The sequence below is a fragment of the Oncorhynchus mykiss genome, chromosome 2, assembly GCF_013265735.2.
Source record: "Oncorhynchus mykiss isolate Arlee chromosome 2, USDA_OmykA_1.1, whole genome shotgun sequence".
NCBI lineage: Eukaryota > Metazoa > Chordata > Actinopteri > Salmoniformes > Salmonidae > Oncorhynchus > Oncorhynchus mykiss.
In genome coordinates, this window is record NC_048566.1 from 6,975,001 (window position 1) to 6,999,485 (window position 24,485).

The 24,485-nt window shown below is 45.4% G+C and overlaps 2 protein-coding genes across 26 annotated transcripts in view; one reads left to right on the forward strand and one right to left on the reverse strand.

Moving 5' to 3' along the window:
* mpp6a (membrane protein, palmitoylated 6a (MAGUK p55 subfamily member 6)) overlaps positions 1–19,715 on the forward strand; it is a 50,451-nt gene extending 30,736 nt beyond the window's left edge. The window contains exons 7-15 of one of the 21 annotated variants that reach the window (XM_036936594.1): positions 4,634–4,765; positions 8,940–9,036; positions 9,531–9,605; positions 11,991–12,152; positions 12,334–12,536; positions 13,882–14,010; positions 14,685–16,569; positions 16,631–16,691; positions 17,963–19,715. In XM_036936594.1, coding sequence (XP_036792489.1) covers positions 4,634–4,765; positions 8,940–9,036; positions 9,531–9,605; positions 11,991–12,152; positions 12,334–12,536; positions 13,882–14,010; positions 14,685–14,861 — 975 coding nt within the window. In that variant the 3' untranslated portion in view covers positions 14,862–16,569; positions 16,631–16,691; positions 17,963–19,715. Of the gene's footprint in view, positions 1–4,633; positions 4,766–8,939; positions 9,037–9,530; positions 9,606–11,990; positions 12,153–12,333; positions 12,537–13,881; positions 14,011–14,684; positions 16,787–16,874; positions 17,424–17,484; positions 17,851–17,911 lie in introns of those variants that run through there. The other 20 variants (XM_036936600.1, XM_036936584.1, XM_036936577.1 and 17 more) reach the window with 20 other exon arrangements.
* A 2,491-nt stretch (positions 19,716–22,206) lies between these two features.
* The window catches only part of LOC110534012 (gasdermin-E), a 32,834-nt gene continuing 30,555 nt past the window's right edge, over positions 22,207–24,485 (reverse strand). For 3 of the 5 annotated variants that reach the window (XM_036936653.1, XM_036936657.1, XM_036936656.1), the window contains exons 8-10: positions 23,871–24,180; positions 23,598–23,671; positions 22,207–22,604 (exon numbers count right to left, since the gene is read on the reverse strand). In XM_036936653.1, coding sequence (XP_036792548.1) covers positions 22,377–22,604; positions 23,598–23,671; positions 23,871–24,180 — 612 coding nt within the window. In that variant the 3' untranslated portion in view covers positions 22,207–22,376. The remainder of the gene's footprint in view (positions 22,605–23,597; positions 23,672–23,870; positions 24,181–24,485) is intronic. The other 2 variants (XM_036936655.1, XM_036936654.1) reach the window with 2 other exon arrangements.

Sequence of the window (24,485 nt, forward strand, 5' to 3'; positions counted from 1 at the left end):
TTAGAATGAGCTCTTCAGGAGGACGGCTGGTTCCCCACTAGGTCAGAGGGGCTGTAATAATGATACTGTTAGATATTAGGAGGAGGGCTGGTTCCCCACTAGGTCAGAGGGGCTGTAATAATGATACTGTTAGATATTAGGAGGACGGCTGGTTCCCCACTAGGTCAGAGAGGCTGTAATAATGATACTGTTAGATATTAGGAGGAGGGCTGGTTCCCCACTAGGTCAGAGGGGCTGTAATAATGATACTGTTAGATATTAGGAGGACGGCTGGTTCCCCACTAGGTCAGAGGGGCTGTAATAATGATACTGTTAGATATTAGGAGGAGGACTGGTTCCCCACTAGGTCAGAGGGGCTGTAATAATGATACTGTTAGATATTAGGAGGAGGACTGGTTCCCCACTAGGTCAGAGAGGCTGTAATAATGATACTGTTAGATATTAGAATGAGCTCTTCAGGAGAAGGACTGGTTCCCCACTAGGTCAGAGGGGCTGTAATAATGATACTGTTAGATATTAGAATGAGCTCTTCAGGAGGACGGTTGGTTCCCCACTAGGTCAGAGGGGCTGTAATAATGATACTGTTAGATATTAGGAGGACGGCTGGTTCCCCACTAGGTCAGAGAGGCTGTAATAATGATACTGTTAGATATTAGAATGAGCTCTTCAGGAGGAGGGCTGGTTCCCCACTAGGTCAGAGGGGCTGTAATAATGATACTGTTAGATATTAGGAGGACGGCTGGTTCCCCACTAGGTCAGAGAGGCTGTAATAATGATACTGTTAGATATTAGAATGAGCTCTTCAAGAGGAGGGCTGGTTCCCCACTAGGTCAGAGAGGCTGTAATAATGATACTGTTAGATATTAGGAGGACGGCTGGTTCCCCACTTGGTCAGAGAGGCTGTAATAATGATACTGTTAGATATTAGGAGGACGTCTGGTTCCCCACTAGGTCAGAGGGGCTGTAATAATGATACTGTTAGATATTAGAATGAGCTCTTCAGGAGGAGGGCTGGTTCCCCACTAGGTCAGAGGGGCTGTAATAATGATACTGTTAGATATTAGGAGGAGGACTGGTTCCCCACTAGGTCAGAGGGGCTGTAATAATGATACTGTTAGATATTAGGAGGAGGGCTGGTTCCCCACTAGGTCAGAGAGGCTGTAATAATGATACTGTTAGATATTAGGAGGAGGGCTGGTTCCCCACTAGGTCAGAGAGGCTGTAATAATGATACTGTTAGATATTAGGAGGAGGACTGGTTCCCCACTAGGTCAGAGGGGCTGTAATAATGATACTGTTAGATATTAGGAGGACGGCTGGTTCCCCACTAGGTCAGAGGGGCTGTAATAATGATACTGTTAGATATTAGAATGAGCTCTTCAGGAGGACGGCTGGTTCCCCACTAGGTCAGAGGGGCTGTAATAATGATACTGTTAGATATTAGGAGGAGGGCTGGTTCCCCACTAGGTCAGAGGGGCTGTAATAATGATACTGTTAGATATTAGGAGGACGGCTGGTTCCCCACTAGGTCAGAGAGGCTGTAATAATGATACTGTTAGATATTAGGAGGAGGGCTGGTTCCCCACTAGGTCAGAGGGGCTGTAATAATGATACTGTTAGATATTAGGAGGACGGCTGGTTCCCCACTAGGTCAGAGGGGCTGTAATAATGATACTGTTAGATATTAGGAGGAGGACTGGTTCCCCACTAGGTCAGAGGGGCTGTAATAATGATACTGTTAGATATTAGGAGGAGGACTGGTTCCCCACTAGGTCAGAGAGGCTGTAATAATGATACTGTTAGATATTAGAATGAGCTCTTCAGGAGAAGGACTGGTTCCCCACTAGGTCAGAGGGGCTGTAATAATGATACTGTTAGATATTAGAATGAGCTCTTCAGGAGGACGGTTGGTTCCCCACTAGGTCAGAGGGGCTGTAATAATGATACTGTTAGATATTAGGAGGACGGCTGGTTCCCCACTAGGTCAGAGAGGCTGTAATAATGATACTGTTAGATATTAGAATGAGCTCTTCAGGAGGAGGGCTGGTTCCCCACTAGGTCAGAGGGGCTGTAATAATGATACTGTTAGATATTAGGAGGACGGCTGGTTCCCCACTAGGTCAGAGAGGCTGTAATAATGATACTGTTAGATATTAGAATGAGCTCTTCAAGAGGAGGGCTGGTTCCCCACTAGGTCAGAGAGGCTGTAATAATGATACTGTTAGATATTAGGAGGACGGCTGGTTCCCCACTTGGTCAGAGAGGCTGTAATAATGATACTGTTAGATATTAGGAGGACGTCTGGTTCCCCACTAGGTCAGAGGGGCTGTAATAATGATACTGTTAGATATTAGAATGAGCTCTTCAGGAGGAGGGCTGGTTCCCCACTAGGTCAGAGGGGCTGTAATAATGATACTGTTAGATATTAGGAGGAGGGCTGGTTCCCCACTAGGTCAGAGAGGCTGTAATAATGATACTGTTAGATATTAGGAGGAGGGCTGGTTCCCCACTAGGTCAGAGGGGCTGTAATAATGATACTGTTAGATATTAGGAGGACGGCTGGTTCCCCACTAGGTCAGAGGGGCTGTAATAATGATACTGTTAGATATTAGGAGGAGGACTGGTTCCCCACTAGGTCAGAGGGGCTGTAATAATGATACTGTTAGATATTAGGAGGAGGACTGGTTCCCCACTAGGTCAGAGAGGCTGTAATAATGATACTGTTAGATATTAGGAGGAGGGCTGGTTCCCCACTAGGTCAGAGGGGCTGTAATAATGATACTGTTAGATATTAGGAGGACGGCTGGTTCCCCACTAGGTCAGAGAGGCTGTAATAATGATACTGTTAGATATTAGAATGAGCTCTTCAGGAGGAGGGCTGGTTCCCCACTAGGTCAGAGGGGCTGTAATAATGATACTGTTAGATATTAGGAGGACGGCTGGTTCCCCACTAGGTCAGAGGGGCTGTAATAATGATACTGTTAGATATTAGGAGGAGGACTGGTTCCCCACTAGGTCAGAGAGGCTGTAATAATGATACTGTTAGATATTAGGAGGAGGGCTGGTTCCCCACTAGGTCAGAGGGGCTGTAATAATGATACTGTTAGATATTAGGAGGAGGACTGGTTCCCCACTAGGTCAGAGGGGCTGTAATAATGATACTGTTAGATATTAGGAGGACGGCTGGTTCCCCACTAGGTCAGAGGGGCTGTAATAATGATACTGTTAGATATTAGGAGGAGGACTGGTTCCCCACTAGGTCAGAGGGGCTGTAATAATGATACTGTTAGATATTAGGAGGAGGACTGGTTCCCCACTAGGTCAGAGAGGCTGTAATAATGATACTGTTAGATATTAGAAGGACCATGCCCCTATCTCCTATTGAGAACCTGTTTCTGCACCTGGGCTGTACAGGTCAGAGGAAGTGTGTACAGTACATACACTGCAGTTGTCTCTTGGTCGTATTTGATGTTTGCTTTAGCAGTGTAGATTATGTTTTTGGGGGGGAATCTGTACTTTGCTATTGATGTTTTTGACAACTTTAACTTCACTACATTCTTAAAGAAAAGATGTACTTTTTACTCCAAACATTTCCCCTGACACCCAGAAAGTACTTGTTACATTTCAAATGCTTAGCAGGAAAAAGGTCCCATTCACACACTTCCCAACTGCCTCTGATCTGGCAGACTTGCTCATCACAAATGCTTAGCAGGACAGGAAAAAGGTCCAATTCACACACTTCCCAACTGCCTCTGATCTGGCAAACTTGCTCATCACAAATGCTTCATTTGTAAAGGATGTCTGAGTGTTGGAGTGTGCCCCTGGCTAGCCGTACATGTACAGAACAAGAACCTGGTGCTGTCTGCTTTTCTATAGTAACAAATCATTTGAAATGATTTATACTTTTACATTTTGATACTTTAAGTATATTTTAGCAATTACATTTAATTTTGATACATATTTATAACCAAACACTTTGACTCAAGTAGAATTTTACTGGGTGACTTACTTGAGTCATTTTCTATGAAGTTTTCTTTGACTTTCCATCACTGTGTTTTTGAACCTGTCAGGGTGGTTGAGGGGGAGACGGGGTTGACCTGGTCCTAACCCAGAATGACAGGGCACGCAGCTGGAACTGTTACCCTGCCTGGGACACACTGGTCCTATTAATACACTTCATGGGATAACTGGGGCACTGAGGAGAGGGAGGGAGAGAGGGAGGAGGAGGAGTAGGGAGAGAGGAGAGGGGGAGGAGGAGGAGGAGAGAGTGTATGAAAGAGAAAGAAAGCCTATCTGGGGCAGGGCTCTCCAACCCTGTTTCTGGAGAGATACAGTCCCATAGGGCAGGGCTCTCCAACCCTGTTCCTGGAGAGATACAGTCCCATAGGACAGGGCTCTCCAACCCTGTTCCTGGAGAGATACAGTCCCGTAGGGCAGGGCTCTCCAACCCTGTTCCTGGAGAGATGCAGTCTTGTAGATTGTTTGTTTCTCTCTGTAGATTCTCACAGTACAGACTGTAGAGCGTTGGGCTGTTGGTGATTTACAATCTGAAGATGTCGTTGTTAAACACCCCTCCTATTTCCTTTTTTCTACCTGAAGCTGTAACTATGGTAACACAGACCTTGTTTTCTAGGTGCATCTGAAACCCCACTTTAACTACAGCCCAGCCACAGACAACCTGATCCCCTGTAAGGAAGCTGGCCTGGCCTTCTCTAAAGGAGATGTTTTGCACATTGTCAACAGAGAGGACCCTAACTGGTGGCAGGTAGGTACTGCTGACCACAGAACAGCCCTTAGCTGTGTGTTATTCATCCATAATCCACAGGTTCTCATGCCTTACTGCTCAACTATATGGCTCTGCTACTACTTTCAGAGGAACGTTCTCTTAGACTCAGGGTTGAATGACTTTCCCACATCCACCCCTAGGCACTTGATCTGAAACAACTGGATGGAGAGATGCAGTGTAAGCAATATGGTAATAGGTCCGTGCTCCATCTTGCCTTCTGATTGGCTAGGTGGAAATTTTAATTAGGGATGCACGATAAATCGGAATCGGCCGATATTAGCTAAAAATGCCAACATCGGTATCGACCCGATGTCTAGATTAAAGCAGATGTTAGAAACCGATGTCAAAGCTGCCGTGCATACCTATATAACGTAGGTAGATGACGTAATGACGCAACGTAAAATGTAGCGCTACACGTGGAACACAGCATCCCTAACCTAGCCCACAATGCATGCGGTGTGGATGGAGCAGTCAACAAGTCCAGCAGTCATTTGAAAGAGTAAAAACATTTCAGAGAGACAACTCAAAGGTGAAATCCATTAGTGGCAAGATAATGGAATTCATTTCCCTTGACCATCAACCGTTCTCTGTCGTGGATGATGTTGGCTTTCGCCGACTGGTTGAGCACCAGTACACACTACCAAGTGTGCTGTTGTTCAGATGTTGCCCTACCGGAGTTACACAGTAATGGCTTCACCACATGCTATGGAACACCGTTTGGGTCTTTTCGTGTCAAATAAGATACACGTCAAATAACACTTCCACAATAACACTATTTGATTAATTAAATAAGCTTTTAATTTGCCATGTAAAATAATACCGTTCTATTGGAGAATGTTGTGTGTTCTGAGTTTACAAGCCAAGCACCACCACTACTACCAGTAGCACTGTCAAAGCTGTACAAGTTCTGAGTTTACAAGCCAAGCACCACCACTACTACCAGTAGCACTGTCAAAGCTGTACAAGGTTCTGAGTTTACAAGCCAAGCACCACCACTACTATCAGTAGCACTGTCAAAGCTGTACAAGGTTCTGAGTTTACAAGCCAAGCACCACCACTACTATCAGTAGCACTGTCAAAGCTGTACAAGGTTCTGAGTTTACAAGCCAAGCACCACCACTACTACCAGTAGCACTGTCAAAGCTGTACAAGGTTCTGAGTTTACAAGCCAAGCACCACCACTACTATCAGTAGCACTGTCAAAGCTGTACAAGGTTCTGAGTTTACAAGCCAAGCACCACCACTACTACCAGTAGCACTGTCAAAGCTGTACAAGGTTCTGAGTTTACAAGCCAAGCACCACCACTACTATTAGTAGCACTGTCAAAGCTGCAAGGTTCTGAGTTTACAAGCCAAGCACCACCACTACTATCAGTAGCACTGTCAAAGCTGTACAAGGTTCTGAGTTTACAAGCCAAGCACCACCACTACTATCAGTAGCACTGTCAAAGCTGTACAAGGTTCTGAGTTTACAAGCCAAGCACCACCACTACTACCAGTAGCACTGTCAAAGCTGCAAGGTTCTGAGTTTACAAGCCAAGCACCACCACTACTACCAGTAGCACTGTCAAAGCTGTACAAGGTTCTGAGTTTACAAGCCAAGCACCACCACTACTACCAGTAGCACTGTCAAAGCTGTACAAGGTTCTGAGTTTACAAGCCAAGCACCACCACTACTATCAGTAGCACTGTCAAAGCTGTACAAGGTTCTGAGTTTACAAGCCAAGCACCACCACTACTATCAGTAGCACTGTCAAAGCTGTACAAGGTTCTGAGTTTACAAGCCAAGCACCACCACTACTACCAGTAGCACTGTCAAAGCTGTACAAGGTTCTGAGTTTACAAGCCAAGCACCACCACTACTATCAGTAGCACTGTCAAAGCTGTACAAGGTTCTGAGTTTACAAGCCAAGCACCACCACTACTATCAGTAGCACTGTCAAAGCTGTACAAGAAATCTGCTAACACCGGCCACGAACAACGTGTTTACAATACCGCGTTGGTAATAAAGCATAATTTGTTCAACCTTAACTTCTGGGGCAGCTAGCTTTAGCTTGGTACCTAGCTAGCACCAATACAACCAGCCTGAAAACAATGACCAGTAGAACCTGCCGTCATTTTCACTATTCTTAGCAATGATTTAGGAATCCTTGTGAGTAAGTATTAGATAGGTAGTCTCTTGTTGTTCCCCTATTGAAATTGAACTTCAGTTCATGAAGATAAATAGCTAGCCAGCGACTATAGCTATATCAGCTATATCATAAGCAGCCAGCTAGCTTCATCTGGCTAGTGAGTCTCAACGGGACCGGGTTATTTGTTGTGAAGCTAGCAGCAATAAGGATTAGGCACAATAGAGGAATTTGCGGTTTGCCTTCAAAATAAAAGTACCTCTTTGAAAGTGATGCAGAAGGTTACAATTGGTGGAATCATGCCATATTTAGACTAGATAATGTTAAACAAGATTGGAATGTGGAGCAATGAAATGGGGTATCAGTCTACTCGGTAACACCCACAGAACACAACTGTGAAGAGTTTACGCAAATATTAGCGTTGTAGCTCTTATCGCGGGACTGTGACTGTGTGAAATCATCTCCACAGTCAGCCTATTGTGTGTGTTGACATTCATATTGCACTGTACAGCTTTACCTAAGGATTGGGGATCAATGAAATGGGGTATCGGTCTACTCAATACCCAATATATTTTTTCCCAATGTCCTCCTCAGTTATCAGACTCCAAAACATCCACACAGTATAGGTTGACAATACATGTGGCTCAATTCACAGTTGTTTCAGAGTCCCGCAATGGAGCTACAACACTAATGTTCTCTGGGTGTCACTGAGTAGACTGATACCCATGTCATTGATCCACAATCCATTGGTAAGGCTGTACAGTGAAATAAGTATGCCCACAATGCAATTCTAAAGTTTAATACATCCAGTGTAATTTCAAAAGCTTTTGTCAAATTAACAAATTGTCTTTTGTTGATTTTATATAACATTCCAACCTCGTTTAGCATGATCTATTAAACTGCCATAATTCTACTATTTGTATTCATTTGCATCACTGTCAATGGCATGCTTTTATTTTGAAGGCTAACCGCAAAGTCCACTATTTTGGCTAATCCTTAGCTTCACATAGATGGGTCCAACCACCATTAATCAAATAAGAACTGTCTTATAAATTAGGGTTATTTTAGATGATGACACCTAGCTATATAGTTAGCCTGGTAACTATAGCTACTGAAACAGATGATGTGTTTTTGGGGAAGAACATTGTTTGCATCTATGAGCTAGCTAGCAACTCTACCAGCATCATAGCATACTGGCATACGTATCGATGAATCGTTGTGACACATGAAATACGAGTGATAGTGTAATAATTACGTTTTAAAAAATGAATGAACGAGTTAGATTATTATGTGACGTGCAGTCATATCCTGATTGGTCAACAAGTTTATTTGACACGCAAAGACCCAAACTGCGTTCCATAGAAATCCTGGTTGAGAATGAAACGACTGGACAAATTAACCACGAAACAGCACAGCAAGTAAGTGAAATGAATATGTTTTACTGGTCATGGGGACATGTGTAAATGCCAACAAAATAACTTTTTGGTCAGTGTGGTGTGTGTATAACCTTTTATTTAACTGGGGAAATCAGTTAAGAACAAATTCTTATTTACAATGACAGCCTACCCCGGCCAAACCCGGACAACGCTGGGCCAATTGTGTGCCACCCTATGGGACTCCCAATCACGGCTGGATGTGATACAGCCTGGATTCAAACCAGGGACTGTAGTGATGCCTCTTTCACTGAGATGCAGTGCCTTAGACCGCTGCATCCATGTGTGTGTGTGTTAACTATTTAACTACTAGAATGTTTAAAAGGACAAAAAAAAATTGGGGGGGGGTTGGTATTGTTTTTTTTTGGCAAGGAAGATATCGGATATCGGCCAAAAATGTAATATCGGTGCATCACTACATTTAATCATATTGCTTTCAGCTGTCCTAACTCCCCGGCCCTGACCACCCTAATGGAATAGGGGCTAGGATTCCATTTCTGACTTTAATTTACAAAACAATAACTGATCCATAAGATTAGAGCAAGAGAAACAGGAAGTAGCATGTCTCTGACCTCACATCCTGTCCCTCAGGCAGTCAACATTGTGGGAGGAGCCACAGGACTGATCCCCAGTCAGTTCTTAGAGGAGAAGAGGAAGGCCTTTGTGAGGAGAGAATGGAATGGATCAGGTACATTTCTGACTGTAAAGTGACATTGGGTGTTTTGAAAAGTGCTTAAAATGTAATTATTATTACGTAGTTAGACTTCTTTACACCCGCCTATATAACTCAGAATACTGCCTGGTTCAACTAAGGTGAAATGGAATTGTAACACACATCTCTATACTCAAAAGGTTCTGACATCTACCCCAAAATCATACCTTCTTCCCACCTGTTTGTGTCCTCGACTGTGTCCAAAATGGATCCCTTTACCCTATATAGTGAAAAGTAGTGTACTAAATACACACAGCCTCTATACCCATGACAGTGTATTTCTCAAATTATCACATTTGGCAGCAAACTGCCATGAAAGTATAGGCTGAATCCACACTCTAATAAATAACCCCCCCCCCCCACTACTTACCCTCTACTTGTGTCCACAACTCAGACGTACTTAGGAAATATGTTTACTCTGGTGCCCTCTTGTGGTGCAGTGAACTTTTAATGTGTTTTGTTCCTCCCAGGTGTTCTCTGTGGGACATTAACAGGAAAGAAGAAGAAGAAGAAGAAGATGATGTACCTGATGTCCAAGAATGCAGGTGAGTTCAGCAGCCATTAGACCTCTCTGATCCAGCCGTTAGACCTCTCTGATCCAGCCGTTAGACCTCTCTGATCCAGCCGTTAGACCTCTCTGATCCAGCCGTTAGACCTCTCTGATCCAGCCGTTAGACCTCTCTGATCCAGCTGTTATACCTCTCTGATCCAGCCGTTAGACCTCTCTGATCCAGCCGTTAGACCTCTCTGTTCCTGCTCTAACGGGCTTCAGTTCACCCTGTGGGTGTTATACTGATAACAGTAGTGGGGGTTGTTATACTGATAACAGTAGTGGGTGGTGTTATACTGATAACAGTAGTGGGTGGTGTTATACTGATAACAGTAGTGGGTGTTGTTATACTGATAACAGTAGTGGGTGTTGTTATACTGATAACAGTAGTGGGGGTTGTTATACTGATAACAGTAGTGGGTGTTGCTATACTGATAACAGTAGTGGGTGGTGCTATACTGATAACAGTAGTGGGTGGTGCTATACTGATAACAGTAGTGGGTGGTGTTATACTGATAACAGTAGTGGGTGTTGCTATACTGATAACAGTAGTGGGTGGTGCTATACTGATAACAGTAGTGGGTGGTGCTATACTGATAACAGTAGTGGGTGGTGCTATACTGATAACAGTAGTGGGTGGTGCTATACTGATAACAGTAGTGGGTGGTGTTATACTGATAACAGTAGTGGGTGGTGTTATACTGATAACAGTAGTGGGTGGTGTTATACTGATAACAGTAGTGGGGGTTGTTATACTGATAACAGTAGTGGGGGGTGTTATACTGATAACAGTAGTGGGGGTTGTTGTACTGATAACAGTAGTGGGGGTTGTTATACTGATAACAGTAGTGGGGGTTGTTATACTGATAACAGTAGTGGGTGGTGTTATACTGATAACAGTAGTGGGTGGTGTTATACTGATAACAGTAGTGGGGGTTGTTATACTGATAACAGTAGTGGGTGGTGTTATACTGATAACAGTAGTGGGTGGTGTTATACTGATAACAGTAGTGGGGGTTGTTATACTGATAACAGTAGTGGGGGTTGTTATACTGATAACAGTAGTGGGTGGTGTTATACTGATAACAGTAGTGGGGGTTGTTATGGTGGTGTTATACTGATAACAGTAGTGGGTGGTGTTATACTGATAACAGTAGTGGGGGTTGTTATACTGATAACAGTAGTGGGGGTTGTTATACTGATAACAGTAGTGGGTGGTGTTATACTGATAACAGTAGTGGGGGTTGCTATCAGTAACATGTTGTTGGCCAGAGCCGTCTCCTAATGCATATCAAAGCAAAGAACAGCTGGATAATACCTCTATCTCTCATTATTGGCAGACATTCGTTTAATATTTCAGTGATATGAAAGTGTACTACAGTAGAGCCTAACTAATACGTATGTGTGGAGTAGGTTAATTTTTCCATCTATTGTGGGCTCTACACCGAGTGTACAAAACATTAGGAACACCTGCTCTTTCCATTCCATATACTGACCAGGTGTCACTTGTTAAATCCACTTTAATCAGTGTAGCTGAAGGGGAAGCAACTCAATAGTAGGAAGGTGTTCTTTAATGTTTTGAACACTCAGTGTATATAACGGTAGTATAGATGACTGTATATAATACTGAACAAAAATATAAATGCACCGTGTAAAATGTTGGTTTCATGAGCAGAAAGAAAAGATCTCAGAAATGTTCCATATGCACAAAAAGCTTATTTCTCTCAAATGTTGTGCACAAATTAGTTTACATCCCTGTTAGTGAGCATATCTCCCTTGCCAAGATAATCCATTCACCTGACAGTTGTGGCATATCAAGAAGCTGATTAAATAGCATGATCAGTACACAGGTGCACCTTGTGCTGGGGACAAAAGACCACTCTAAAATGTGCCGTTTTGTCACACAACACAATGCCACAGAATTGAATGTACATGTTTCTACCATAAGCCACCTTCAACGTCGTTTTAGAGAATATGTCAGTACGTTGAACCGGCCTCACAAACGCCATCCCAGGACCTCCACATCCGGCTTCTTTACCTGCGGGATCGTCTGAGACCAGCCACCGGGACAGCTGACGAAACTGAGGATTATTTCTGTCTGTAATAAAGCCCTTTTTGTGGGGGGGAAAACTCATTCTGATTGGCTGTGCCTGGCTCCCCAGTGGGTGATTATATGCCGAACCATGGCTGTGCCCCTGCCCAGTCATGTGAAATCCTTAAATTAGGGTCTAATGAATTTATTTAAATTGACAGTTGTTAACTAACTCAGTAAAATCGTTGAAATTGCGTTTTTATATTTTTGTTCAGTAGTTATGTGTTAGTTTTATTACTGAGCAAACTAAGCTGATGGTGGTAGTGTGTCTGTTGTCGTGACGACCAGAGTTTGACCGCCACGAGCTGCAGATCTACGAAGAGGTGGCCAAGATGCCTCCATTCCAGAGGAAGACCCTGGTTCTGATTGGTGCTCAGGGAGTGGGCCGGCGCAGTCTGAAGAACAGACTGATCGTCATCAACCCCCTGCTCTATGGAACCACCGTCCCCTGTGAGTCCCAGTCCCCCCTGTGTGTGTGTGTGTGTGTGTGTATCAGGGGTACAGCAGAAGACAAACTTCAGTCTCCTATGGATGAATGAGATTTTTCCTCACCCCTCTTTCTCTCCTCACCCCCCTCTTTCTCTCCTCACCCCCCCTTCTTACCTCCCACCATTTCCTCACCTCCCTCCAGTCACGTCTCGGCCTGCTCGGGAGGAGGAGAGAGACGGCCAGTCGTACTGCTTTGTGTCCCGGTCCCAGATGGAGACAGACATTAAGGCCCGTCGCTACCTGGAGCATGGAGAGTACGATGGAAACCTCTACGGAACCAAGATGAACTCCATCCACGAGGTGGTGGACGCAGGACGTACCTGCATACTGGACGTTAACCCACAGGTAGGTCTGACACACACACATATTTCACACAGTCAGGATCTATTCATTTTAAAGGTCCAGTTCCATCAAAAATGTGATTTTCCTGTGTCCTTATTACCGCACTTAGGTTGGAATAATACTATAATGCAAACATTATGATCATGCCTTTTTAGTGTAAGAGCTGATTGAAAAGACCGCCTGAAATTTCAGCTTGTTTTTGTGGGATTGAGTTTTGGTCTGCCTGGTGACATCGCCATGTGGAAAGTTAGTTTAACAGACCAATAAGAAAGAGAGTTCCAAACCTCTCTGCCAATAACAGCCAGTTCTCAGTTTTCCCCTCCCCAACCAGACCACTCCCAGACAGTCTTGGCTAAATTCTTTGAGAAATTGTTTTTGCTAAGAAGCTATTTTTTGTTTCTTTTTGACTATTTTGATTGAAAATAATGACAGTAAGGGACCTCATTTGTTACCCAGAAATCATTTGATATTGAGATAAAGACAGCTGCGTGGATCATAAGCAAAACCTGAATAAGCATGATGTTTGTTGATGGGTCGTGTGTGTTGATGGGTCGTGTGTGTGTGTGTTGATGGGTCGTGTGTGTGTGTGTTGATGGGTCGTGTGTGTGTGTGTGTGTGTTGATGGGTCGTGTGTGTGTGTTGATGGGTCGTGTGTGTGTGTGTTGATGGGTCGTGTGTGTGTGTGTTGATGGGTTGTGTGTGTGTTGATGAGTCGTGTGTGTTGATGGGTCGTGTGTGTGTGTTGGTGGGTCGTGTGTGTGTGTGTGTGTTGGTGGGTCGTGTGTGTGTGTGTTGATGGGTCGTGTGTGTGTGTTGATGGGTCGTGTGTGTGTGTTGGTGGGTCGTGTGTGTGTGTGTTGATGGGTCGTGTGTGTGTGTTGATGGGTCGTGTGTTGATGGGTCGTGTGTGTGTGTGTGTTGATGGGTTGTGTGTGTGTGTTGATGGGTTGTGTGTGTGTGTGTGTTGATGGGGTGTGTGTGTGTTGATGGGTTGTGTGTGTTGATGGGGCGTGTGTGTGTGTGTGTTGATGGGTCGTGTGTGTGTGTGTTGATGGGTTGTGTGTGTGTGTGTGTGTGTGTTGATGGGTCGTGTGTGTGTGTTGATGGGTTGTGTGTGTGTGTTGATGGGTTGTGTGTGTGTGTTGATGGGTTGTGTGTGTGTGTTGATGGGTTGTGTGTGTGTGTTGATGGGTTGTGTGTGTCTGTTGATGGGTTGTGTGTGTCTGTGTGTGTTTTGATGGGTTGTGTGTGTGTGTTGGTGGGTTGTGTGTGTTGATGGGTTGTGTGTGTGTGTGTGTTGATGGGTTGTGTGTGTGTGTTGATGGGTTGTGTGTGTGTGTGTCGTCAGGCGCTGAAGCAGTTGAAGACAGCAGAGTTCATGCCGTTTGTGGTGTTTGTTGCTGCTCCACCACTGGACACACTAAGAGCTATGCACAAAGCCGTGGTGGACGCTGGACTCACCACCAAACTGCTCACGGTCAGTCTCTGGATGTTGGTGGATCTGTGCACAATTCTGACTGTTGTAGTTATTCAGAAGATAATCACTGATGGAAACCTCTCTCACTCTCTCCCCCTCCACTCTCTCTCTCCCCCTCCTCTCTCTCTTTCTCCCCCTCCACTCTCTTTCTCCCCCTCCTCTCTCTCTTTCCCCCTCCTCTCTCTCTTTCTCCCCCTCCACTCTCTTTCTCCCCCTCCACTCTCTTTCTCCCCCTCCACTCTCTTTCTCCCCCTCCACTCTCTTTCTCCCCCTCCACTCTCTTTCTCCCCCTCCACTCTCTTTCTCCCCCTCCACTCTCTTTCTCCCCCTCCACTCTCTTTCTCCCCCTCCACTCTCTCTCTCCCCCTCCCCTTCTCCCTCTCTCTCTCTCCCCTTCTCCCTCTCTCTCTCTCCCCTTCTCCCTCTCTCTCTCTCCCCCTCCCCTTCTCCCTCTCTCCCCCTCCCCTTCTCCCTGTCTCTCTCTCCCCCTCCCTGTCTCTCTCTCCCCCTCCACTCTCTCCCCCTCCACTCTCTCCCCCTCCACTGTCTCTCTCTCTCCCCCTCCACTCTCTCCCCCTCCACTTCTCCCTCTCTCTCTCTCCCCCTCCACTTCTCCTGTCACTCTCTCCCCCTCCACTCTCTCCCCCTCCACTCCACTCTCTCCCCTCTCCCAGGAGACAGATCTGAAGAAGACGGTGGATGAGAGCGCCAGGATCCGCCGGGCCTACAGCCACTACTTTGACCTGACCATCGTTAACGACAACCTGGACAAGGCCTTTGAGCAGCTGCAGGCGGCCGTGGAGCAGCTGTGTTCTGAGCCCCAGTGGGTCCCTGTCAGCTGGGTGTACTGAGAGACACAGCCTGGTTAGGCTGCTCCCTACTGGGCTGGAGGACACGCCACCCGCTGCTGGGCCCAGGAGCACATGGAGACTTGGAAGAGGTTGTCCCTAACCACCACGGTTGGGGTCAATTTTAATTCTGGATTTTCAGGAAGTAGATGAACTACAATTCCACATTTTTCCCATTGAGGAAAAGTGGAATGTCAGTGAACTTCCTAAATTGACTGAATTGAAATGGAATTGACCCCTACAGGGATGTGAGAGCTAAGGACCCATTGAGACTTATGTTTGTATGGCAGCCCCAGTGGAGCCTAGCCTCACCTAGCCCCACCCCGTCTAGCACCACCCTGCCTAGCACCACCCCGCCTCACCTAGCACCACCCCGCCTAGCCCCACCCTGCCTAGCACCACCCCGCCTAGCCCCACCCTGCCTAGCCCCTCCAGGCTCAGTCTGCTCTGCACCACAGGCCCCATCTGTACACTATGCAACTCTCTGGATACGTCCCAAATAGCACCCTATTCCCTATGTAGTGCACTACTTCTGACCAGCACTACATAGGGAGTAGGGAGCCATTCGGAATAGAACCAATGTTCACAATACACAAGAAGAACTTTATTTATTGAACATAGTTTTCTAACTTTAACTTGACTACCTTTCTGTTCATATGGAACGAGAAACAAAATCATGGAGTTGAGGATATTTTAAAAATATTTAATGTTTTATTTTATCACTGTTGGTTGCTCATAACGTTTAGAACAATAATACAAGCGTATTTATTCTGAAAGGAGATGTGAGAAGGGCTTGCTTTGTGACGATACCTCAGTGTGTTAAAACTCTTCTCAGTTTACATTGCATACAATACTTCATCTCCTGGCCACTGTCCCAAATGACACCCTATTCCTTTATATAGTGCACTACTTTCACCGGAGCCTTATCAGCCCTGGTCATAAGTAGTGCACAACATAGAGAATAGGGTGCTATTTGAGATGCACACCCGGTCTCATCTCTGAACCCTCCATGTAGAATAACAGCCATGTTCTCTCTCTTTAAGGCAGACTAAGGGCTGAGAGAGAGGTGGTAATATCACACCACATCTGTGATATAAAGGTCTTTGTTGCTGTTTCTTGGATGAGACCATAATGTAGGCTAATACAATCCCCCCCCCCCCCCCTGTTACGCCGCTTTCTGTGTGACGAGATTGTGAATGGTTTCATTAAAGGTCGACTCGAGATGTCGTTGCGTGCACAAAGTTAACATGTAGTGGATCCATTTCCTCCACAACTAGGGAGCATGGAGCACGAGGTTAAACTACTCCGCTGTTCTGGTCCTGTAGCTACCACGTTGTAGCAGTGTGAAGCGCGAGGTTAAACTACTCCGCTGTTTTGGTCCTGTAGCTACCACGTTGTAGCAGTGTGAAGCGCGAGGTTAAACTACTCCGCTGTTCTGGTCCTGTAGCTACCATGTTGTAGCAGCGTGAAGCGCGAGGTTAAACTACTCCGCTGTTCTGGTCCTGTAGCTACCACGTTGTAGCAGTGTGAAGCGCGAGGTTAAACTACTCCGCTGTTTTGGTCCTGTAGCTACCACGTTGTAGCAGCGTGAAGCGCGAGGTTAAACTACTCCGCTGTTTTGGTCCTGTAGCTACCACGTTGTAGCAGTGTGAAGCGCGAGGTTAAACTACTCCGCTGTTTTGGTCCTGTAGCTACCACGTTGTAGCGCGAGGTTAAACTACTCCGCTGTTTTGGTCCTGTAACTACCATGTTGTAGCAGCGTGAAGCGCGAGGTTAAACTACTCCGCTGTTTTGGTCCTGTAGCTACCATGTTGTAGCAGCGTGAAGCGCGAGGTTAAACTACTCCGCTGTTCTGGTCCTGTAGCTACCATGTTGTAGCAGCGTGAAGCGCGAGGTTAAACTACTCCGCTGTTCTGGTCCTGTAGCTACCATGTTGTAGCAGTGAGAAGCGCGAGGTTAAACTACTCCACTGTTCTGGTCCTGTAGCTACCATGTTGTAGCAGCGTGAAGCGCGAGGTTAAACTACTCCGCTGTTCTGGTCCTGTAGCTACCACGTTGTAGCAGTGTGAAGCGCGAGGTTAAACTACTCCGCTGTTTTGGTCCTGTAGCTACCACGTTGTAGCAGTGTGAAGCGCGAGGTTAAACTACTCCGCTGTTCTGGTCCTGTAGCTACCATGTTGTAGCAGCGTGAAGCGCGAGGTTAAACTACTCCGCTGTTTTGGTCCTGTAGCTACCATGTTGTAGCAGCGTGAAGCGCGAGGTTAAACTACTCCGCTGTTTTGGTCCTGTAGCTACCACGTTGTAGCAGTGTGAAGCGCGAGGTTAAACTACTCCGCTGTTTTGGTCCTGTAGCTACCATGTTGTAGCAGCGTGAAGCGCGAGGTTAAACTACTCCGCTGTTCTGGTCCTGTAGCTACCATGTTGTAGCAGCGTGAAGCGCGAGGTTAAACTACTCCGCTGTTTTGGTCCTGTAGCTACCACGTTGTAGCAGTGTGAAGCGCGAGGTTAAACTACTCCGCTGTTCTGGTCCTGTAGCTACCATGTTGTAGCAGCGTGAAGCGCGGGGTTAAACTACTCCGCTGTTCTGGTCCTGTAGCTACCACGTTGTAGCAGTGTGAAGCGCGAGGTTAAACTACTCCGCTGTTTTGGTCCTGTAGCTACCACGTTGTAGCAGCGTGAAGCGCGAGGTTAAACTACTCCGCTGTTTTGGTCCTGTAGCTACCACGTTGTAGCAGTGTGAAGCGCGAGGTTAAACTACTCCGCTGTTTTGGTCCTGTAGCTACCACGTTGTAGCAGCGTGAAGCGCGAGGTTAAACTACTCCGCTGTTTTGGTCCTGTAGCTACCATGTTGTAGCAGCGTGAAGCGCGAGGTTAAACTACTCCGCTGTTTTGGTCCTGTAGCTACCACGTTGTAGCAGTGTGAAGCGCGAGTTTAAACTACTCCGCTGTTTTGGTCCTGTAGCTACCACGTTGTAGCAGCGTGAAGCGCGAGGTTAAACTACTCCGCTGTTTTGGTCCTGTAGCTACCACGTTGTAGCAGTATGAAGCGCGAGGTTAAACTACTCCGCTGTTTTGGTCCTGTAGCTACCACGTTGTAGCGCGAGGTTAAACTACTCCGCTGTTTTGGTCCTGTAGCTACCACGTTGTAGCAGTGTGAAGCGCGAGGTTAAACTACTCCGCTGTTCTGGTCCTGTAGCTACCACGTTGTAGCAGTGTGAAGCGCGAGGTTAAACTACTCCGCTGTTTTGGTCCTGTAGCTACCACGTTGTAGCAGTGTGAAGCGCGAGGTTAAACTACTCCGCTGTTTTGGTCCTGTAGCTACCACGTTGTAGCAGTGTGAAGCGCGAGGTTAAACTACTCCGCTGTTTTGGTCCTGTAGCTACCATGTTGTAGCAGCGTGAAGCGCGAGGTTAAACTACTCCGCTGTTTTGGTCCTGTAGCTACCACGTTGTAGCAGTGTGAAGCGCGAGGTTAAACTACTCCGCTGTTTTGGTCCTGTAGCTACCACGTTGTAGCAGTGTGAAGCGCGAGGTTAAACTACTCCGCTGTTTTGGTCCTGTAGCTACCACGTTGTAGCGCGAGGTTAAACTACTCCGCTGTTTTGGTCCTGTAGCTACCACATTGATGCAGCGTGAAGCGCACATGCTTTGTGTGACTGTATCTCACTCATCTCTATATCTTCGTTGCAACGTCATCTCGAGGAGTCTACTTTTAAATTCCATTGTATCGTCAGCGGACGGTCTCCCAGTTGGGTCAGTACTCTTGTCAGTACATGTCTGTATGGTGCTGTGTTTTATGTTGGAATAATACTTCCAGGAGACTGGACCTTGACAGCGTACTGCATCTGAGAACTATCTCTTTGTGATATTACTGAAACTTAACCAACTGCCATATCTACTTAAAAGTTATATATTTTACAATTTCAACAGAGCAAAACATTGTATTTTCAGATGTGTCAAATAAATTAACTTTTTTTTTTTTTTTTACAACTTGTACTTATCTCAGGTCATATTTATCATATCCAGAGTGTGTAAAAATGTGACTTAATTTATTTCACAGAAGGGTATATTTGTTTATTTAAACAAATCCTATTTCAAAGGTGTAAATGTCTCCCATATTAGTCAATAGAAACAACCATTTGGCTTAGTTCATTAAATGTCAGTAGTTACAGTGCCTTCAGGAAGCATTCACAACCCTCAACTTTTCACACATTTTGTTGTTACAGCCTGAATTTGTTTTTTTATTTACATTTAGATTTTATCACTGGCCAGCACATAACACCCCATAATGTCAAAGTGGAATTGTTTATTTTTTACAAATTAACTAAAAATTTAAAGCTGAAATGTCTAGAGTCAATAAGAATTCAACCCCTTTATGGCAAGCATACCAAGACAGTGGCCAAGATACAATTTTAACTTAAATATATGGCAATACCTGAAAACGGTGGTCTAGAAATGATTAACAACCAATTTGACAGAGCTTGAAGAATTGAGAAAATAATGTGCAGATGTTTCACTATCCAGGTGTGGAAAGTGCTTAGACTTACCCATAAACACTCACACCTGTAATCACTGTCAAAGGTGCTTCTACAACATAGTGACTCGGGTGTGAAAACTCATGTAACTTATATTTATATATATTTCATTTAAGTAAATTTGAAAACGTGTTTATTATGGGGTATTTGTGTCTAGATGGGTGAGGGGAAAACAGATCTATATAATCCAGGCTATAACAAAACGTGGAATAAGTCCATGGGTGTAAATACTTTCTGAAGACACTATAACAAACATATAAAACACAACATGTAAAGTTTTGGTCCCATGTTTCATGAGCTGAAATAAAAGATCCCAGAAATGTTCCACGTGCACAAAACGTTTCTCAAATGATGTGCACATTAGTTAACATCCTTGTCAGTGAGCATTTCTCCTTTTGCCAATTTAATCCATCCATCTGACAGGAGTGGCATATCAAGAAGCTCATTAAACAGCATGATCATTACACAGGTGCACCTTGTGTTTGAGGTTTGAGGGAGAGTGCAATTGGCATGCTGACTGCAGGAATGTCTCTACCATAAGCTGCTTTCAAAGTCGTTTTAGAGAATTTGTCAGTACGTTGTGTGCTGCGTTTGTGAGGCAGGTTCGTGTAACCACACCGTCCCAGGACCTCCACATCCGGCTTCTTCACCTGCGGGATCGTCTGAGACCAGCCACCTGAACGAACAGCTGATGAAACTGTAGGTTTGCACAACTGAATCATTTCTGCACAAACTGTCAGAAACCGTCTCGGGGAAGCTCATCTGCGTGCTCGTCCTCCTCAGTCAACCTCATTGCAGTTTGGTGTCGTGACTGATTTCAGTGGGCAAATGCTCACCTTCGATAGGCACTGACACGCTGGAGAAGTGTGCTCTTCAGGGATTAATCCCGGTTTCAACTGTACCGGGCAGATGGCAGACAGCATGTATGGCTTTGTGTGGGCGAGCGGTTTGCTGATGTCAAAAGTTGTGAACAGAGTGCCCCATGGCGGTGGGGTTATGGTATATGATACGGACAACTAACACAATTGCATTTTATCGATGGCAATTTGAATGCACAGAGATACAGTGACAAGATCCTGAGGCCCATTGTTGTGCCATTCATCTGCCGCAATCACTTCGTTTCAGCACGATAACGCACGGCCCCATATCCCAGGGATCTGTACACAATTCCTGGAAGCTGAAAATGTCCCAGTTCTTCCATGGCCTGCATACTCACCAGACATGTCACCCATTGAGCAGGTTTGGAATGCTCTGTATCGATGTGTAGGACGGCGTGTTCCAGTTCCCGACAATATCCAGGAACTTCACACAGCCATTGAAGAGAAGTGGGACAACGTTCCGCAGGCCAACAGCCTGATCAACTCTATTTTTAAAGTATTTCCAGTCGTGAAATCCATAGATTAGGTCCTAATGAATTTATTTCAATTGAACGATTTCCTTATATGAACTAACTCGGTAAAACCTTTGGAATTATTGTTTATATTTTTGTTCAGTGTAGCTTTGCTGGAGGCCATTTTCCCTGAAAAGCCTCATAATTGATGTTTGGTCCATACAGTACCATGTTACCAGACCCCCTGTTTTCCTCCAAACTACTCTCTACTTTTATAAAGCCAGTAGAGTCGACCAACTGTCCAATCATTGCCATTTTTACATTTAAATGTACTGTAGGTCATTTAGCCAACACTTATCTAGAGTGACCTGAATATATGGAGTGGTAAACACCAGTAAAACAGAAAGGAAAATCCTACCACTGCTGCTCAGGCTCCCAGGTGATTTATAACATTGTGACCCTGGGAGCAGTGAGCAGTGGTGAGCAGCGTTTTCCAGGAGTTTTCCTTACAACTCCAGGACCTGCGGAAAGCACCTGGATGTCCGTACGTTCTCCAGCTGTTGTAGATGGGAAACATCAGTATAATAATAATGGTGTAAAGTGTTTTAATTAAATGACTGTCCTTGTAACTTGCCACGCAGGAGAAAAGGTAAACAAAGAACGGTGGACTAAAGCTCTATTCAGTCTACATCACTGAAGAGTTACAGATTGCACAGTAGAATTTAAGGAAATATTCCCGATTTAAGCCAACTTTTAGCGCTTGCCACGAATGCATTCTCTGCTAAAGAAGGAACATTGCCTTTAAATTTAAATCACGCTGGAATGCTGAACTTTTGCGATGCGGATTGAATAGGTCCCTTGACACGCTCCCAATTCTGAGCAGTAGTTTTAGGCCAGGATTCAATCCAAGCTGCGTTATCATAGAGCAGTGACTTTTAAAGGTCATTTACACTTGATGCACCTTTTGCCGTGAATGCCTTTAAAAGGATCATGGTCAGCTGTCCAGTGCACTACTCTAACACACTTTGGATTGAATACTGGCTTTTAAAACACTCAACAGTTCTTGGGTGTAGAGTCCTAATACTGATCCTGTAAGGTCTTATTACTGATCCTGTAAGGTTATATCACTCCTATTGGCCATGACAACGTCGTCCGGTAATAGTGCCTTCAGAAAGACTTCACACCTCTTGACTTTTTTTCACGTTGTTACAACCTGATTACATTGAGATTGTGTCACTGATCTACATACTGATCCCCAATGTCACAGTGGAATTGTTTACAAAGGAATTAAAAATGAAAAACTGGTTATGGTAAGCCTAAATAATCACAAGTTGCATGGACTGTGTGTGCAATAGTGTTTAATATGATTTTTGAATGACGACCCCCACACACAGTTAACTGTAAGGTCCCTCAGTCGAGCAGTGCATTTCAAGCACAAGTTTAACAATGGTTCGCAAAGAAGGGCACCTATTGGTAGATGGGTTAAAAAAAAAAGAAGCAGACATTGAATATCCCTTTGAGCATTGTGAAGTTATTAATTACACTTTGGATGGTGTATCAATACACCCAGTCACTACAAAGATACAGGCGCCCTTCCTAACTCAGTTGCCGGAGAGGAAGGAAACCGCTCCTCCCTCTCTTACTCAGTCTCTCCTTACACTAAAGAGGCCAGGCCTTTCACAGTGATACTCATGACTATAGGAAGGTATCCAGGCTGGTCCTTCATCTCTGTCCTCAGTGTGTCCTCCTCTCTCTTCAGTGTAACTTCAGAGTGACCAAAGAGACTCTCTGTCCTCTGATACAGCTCCTCCTCAGTCAGAACAGCCAGACCAGCATCACTCAGAGAGAGGGTCTCCCCACTCCCTGCTGCCACATGCTGCACCTGGAGGACAAGCAGCACAGGAATATGATCAGATACTGCGATGTCATGTCTAAGATGCAATGACCATTTCAAAATGGAGAATGAAGTATTGTCATAGCGTGGGAGTGTTTATTTGTCCTGTTACACACGTGTTGGTAATGGAAAGGTGTTTGTTGCATATCCCAACTCCCCCTGGGACACCCACAGGGAGTGAGGTTACTGGCCCAACGCTCTAACTGCAAGGCTACTTATCCTGTGAGGTCTTCATACTGATCCTGTAAGGTCTTCATACTGATCCTGTAAGGTCTTCATACTGATCCTTACAGCCGCCCTTAATCTATTCCAAACAACTATTGAATTAATTGAACCTTTATTTAGCTTAGCCAAGTGGTGAACAGGCCAAGTGGTGAACAGGTCACACAGTACTATATTTTTGAAGTATACAGACTTGTTAACCAGACAGTGTAGTCTTTATTTTTTACCCCCTTTTTCTCCCCAATTTCGTGGTATCCAATTGTTAGTAGTTACTGTCTTGTCTCGTCGCTGCAACTCCCGTACGGGCTCGGGAGAGACGAAGGTCGAGAGTCATGCATCCTCTGAAAAACAACCCAACCAAGCACGCATCCAACCCGGAAGCCAGCCGCACCAATGTGTCGGAGGAAACACCGTACACCTAGCGACCTGGTCAGCGTGCACAGCGCCCGGCCCGCCACAGGAGTCGCTAGTGCGCGATAAGACAAGGATATCCCTACCGGCCAAACCCTCCCTAACCCGGACGACGCTAGGCCAATTTTGTGTCGCCCCACGGACCTCCAGGTCGAGGCTGGCTGTGACAGAGCCTGGGCTCGAACCCAGAGTCTCTGGTGGCACAGAGGCACAGATGCGATGCAGTGCCTTTGACGACTGCGCCACCCGGGAGGCCCATAGGTTGTTTGTAAGTGTACAGTACTTTTGAAGAAGTATAGACTTGTTTTTACCAGGCTAAGTGTAACAAAAGGAGAAATGTGAACTCACCAGGATCTGCAGGGCCTGTAAGACTGGAGGACTGCAACAGGATCCCAACACAGAGAGACACTCATCTGTCATTCCTGAGAAATAAAGATTCACAGATGGTGTGAAACAGGAAGTGGTTTTCAGGGCATTGTGGGTTCTGAGAAAATAAAATGTTCATGAAGTGAGATGCCAGTTTTCCTGATAAATGCAGTGGCTGGAGACTGTTGTGACACTGAACTGAACTGGCACTTAATATTCAACTAGTCAACTAATATTCACTGCTCAGTGTCTCACCATCCATGGCACTGATAATGAGATGAGTGGCATTGAGGAGGGATGGTGTCTGGCTGGAATCACTGAGGAGGGACCGTGTCTGGCTGGAATCACTGAGGGACCGTGTCTGGCTGGAATCACTGAGGAGGGTGGGTGTCTGGCTGGAATCACTGAGGAGGGAGGGTGTCTGGCTGGAATCACTAAGGAGGGACCGTGTTGGGCTGGAGTCCGAATGCTCTAGAAGGTTCAGTATGGCCTGGACTGTCTGCATCTGAGACGCTTCCTTAACCTCCCCCAGGTCAGCTGTCTTACCTGTGCACATCTGGTCCAGCTGTGAGAAGAGCCATTATTAGAAAGAATAGGTGAGATGTGTGGTTTGTTTTTTCCTGCTAAACTTAGTTGAATGTACTGACTGTAAGTCTCTCTGGATAAGAGTGTCTGGTAAATGACTCGTGAAGGTTCGAGACAGAAGATATTTAGGATACTATGGTAGATTATAATGATGACAGACCGAACGTAATGAGAAGTTAGTATGTTCAGCATTTTCAGAAAGCTGCTGATTCTTGCCAGTAATCCGCTCATAGAAAATAATTGTAGGACTGTGTGTGTTTGTGCCCTGTTTCTGTACGCCTCACT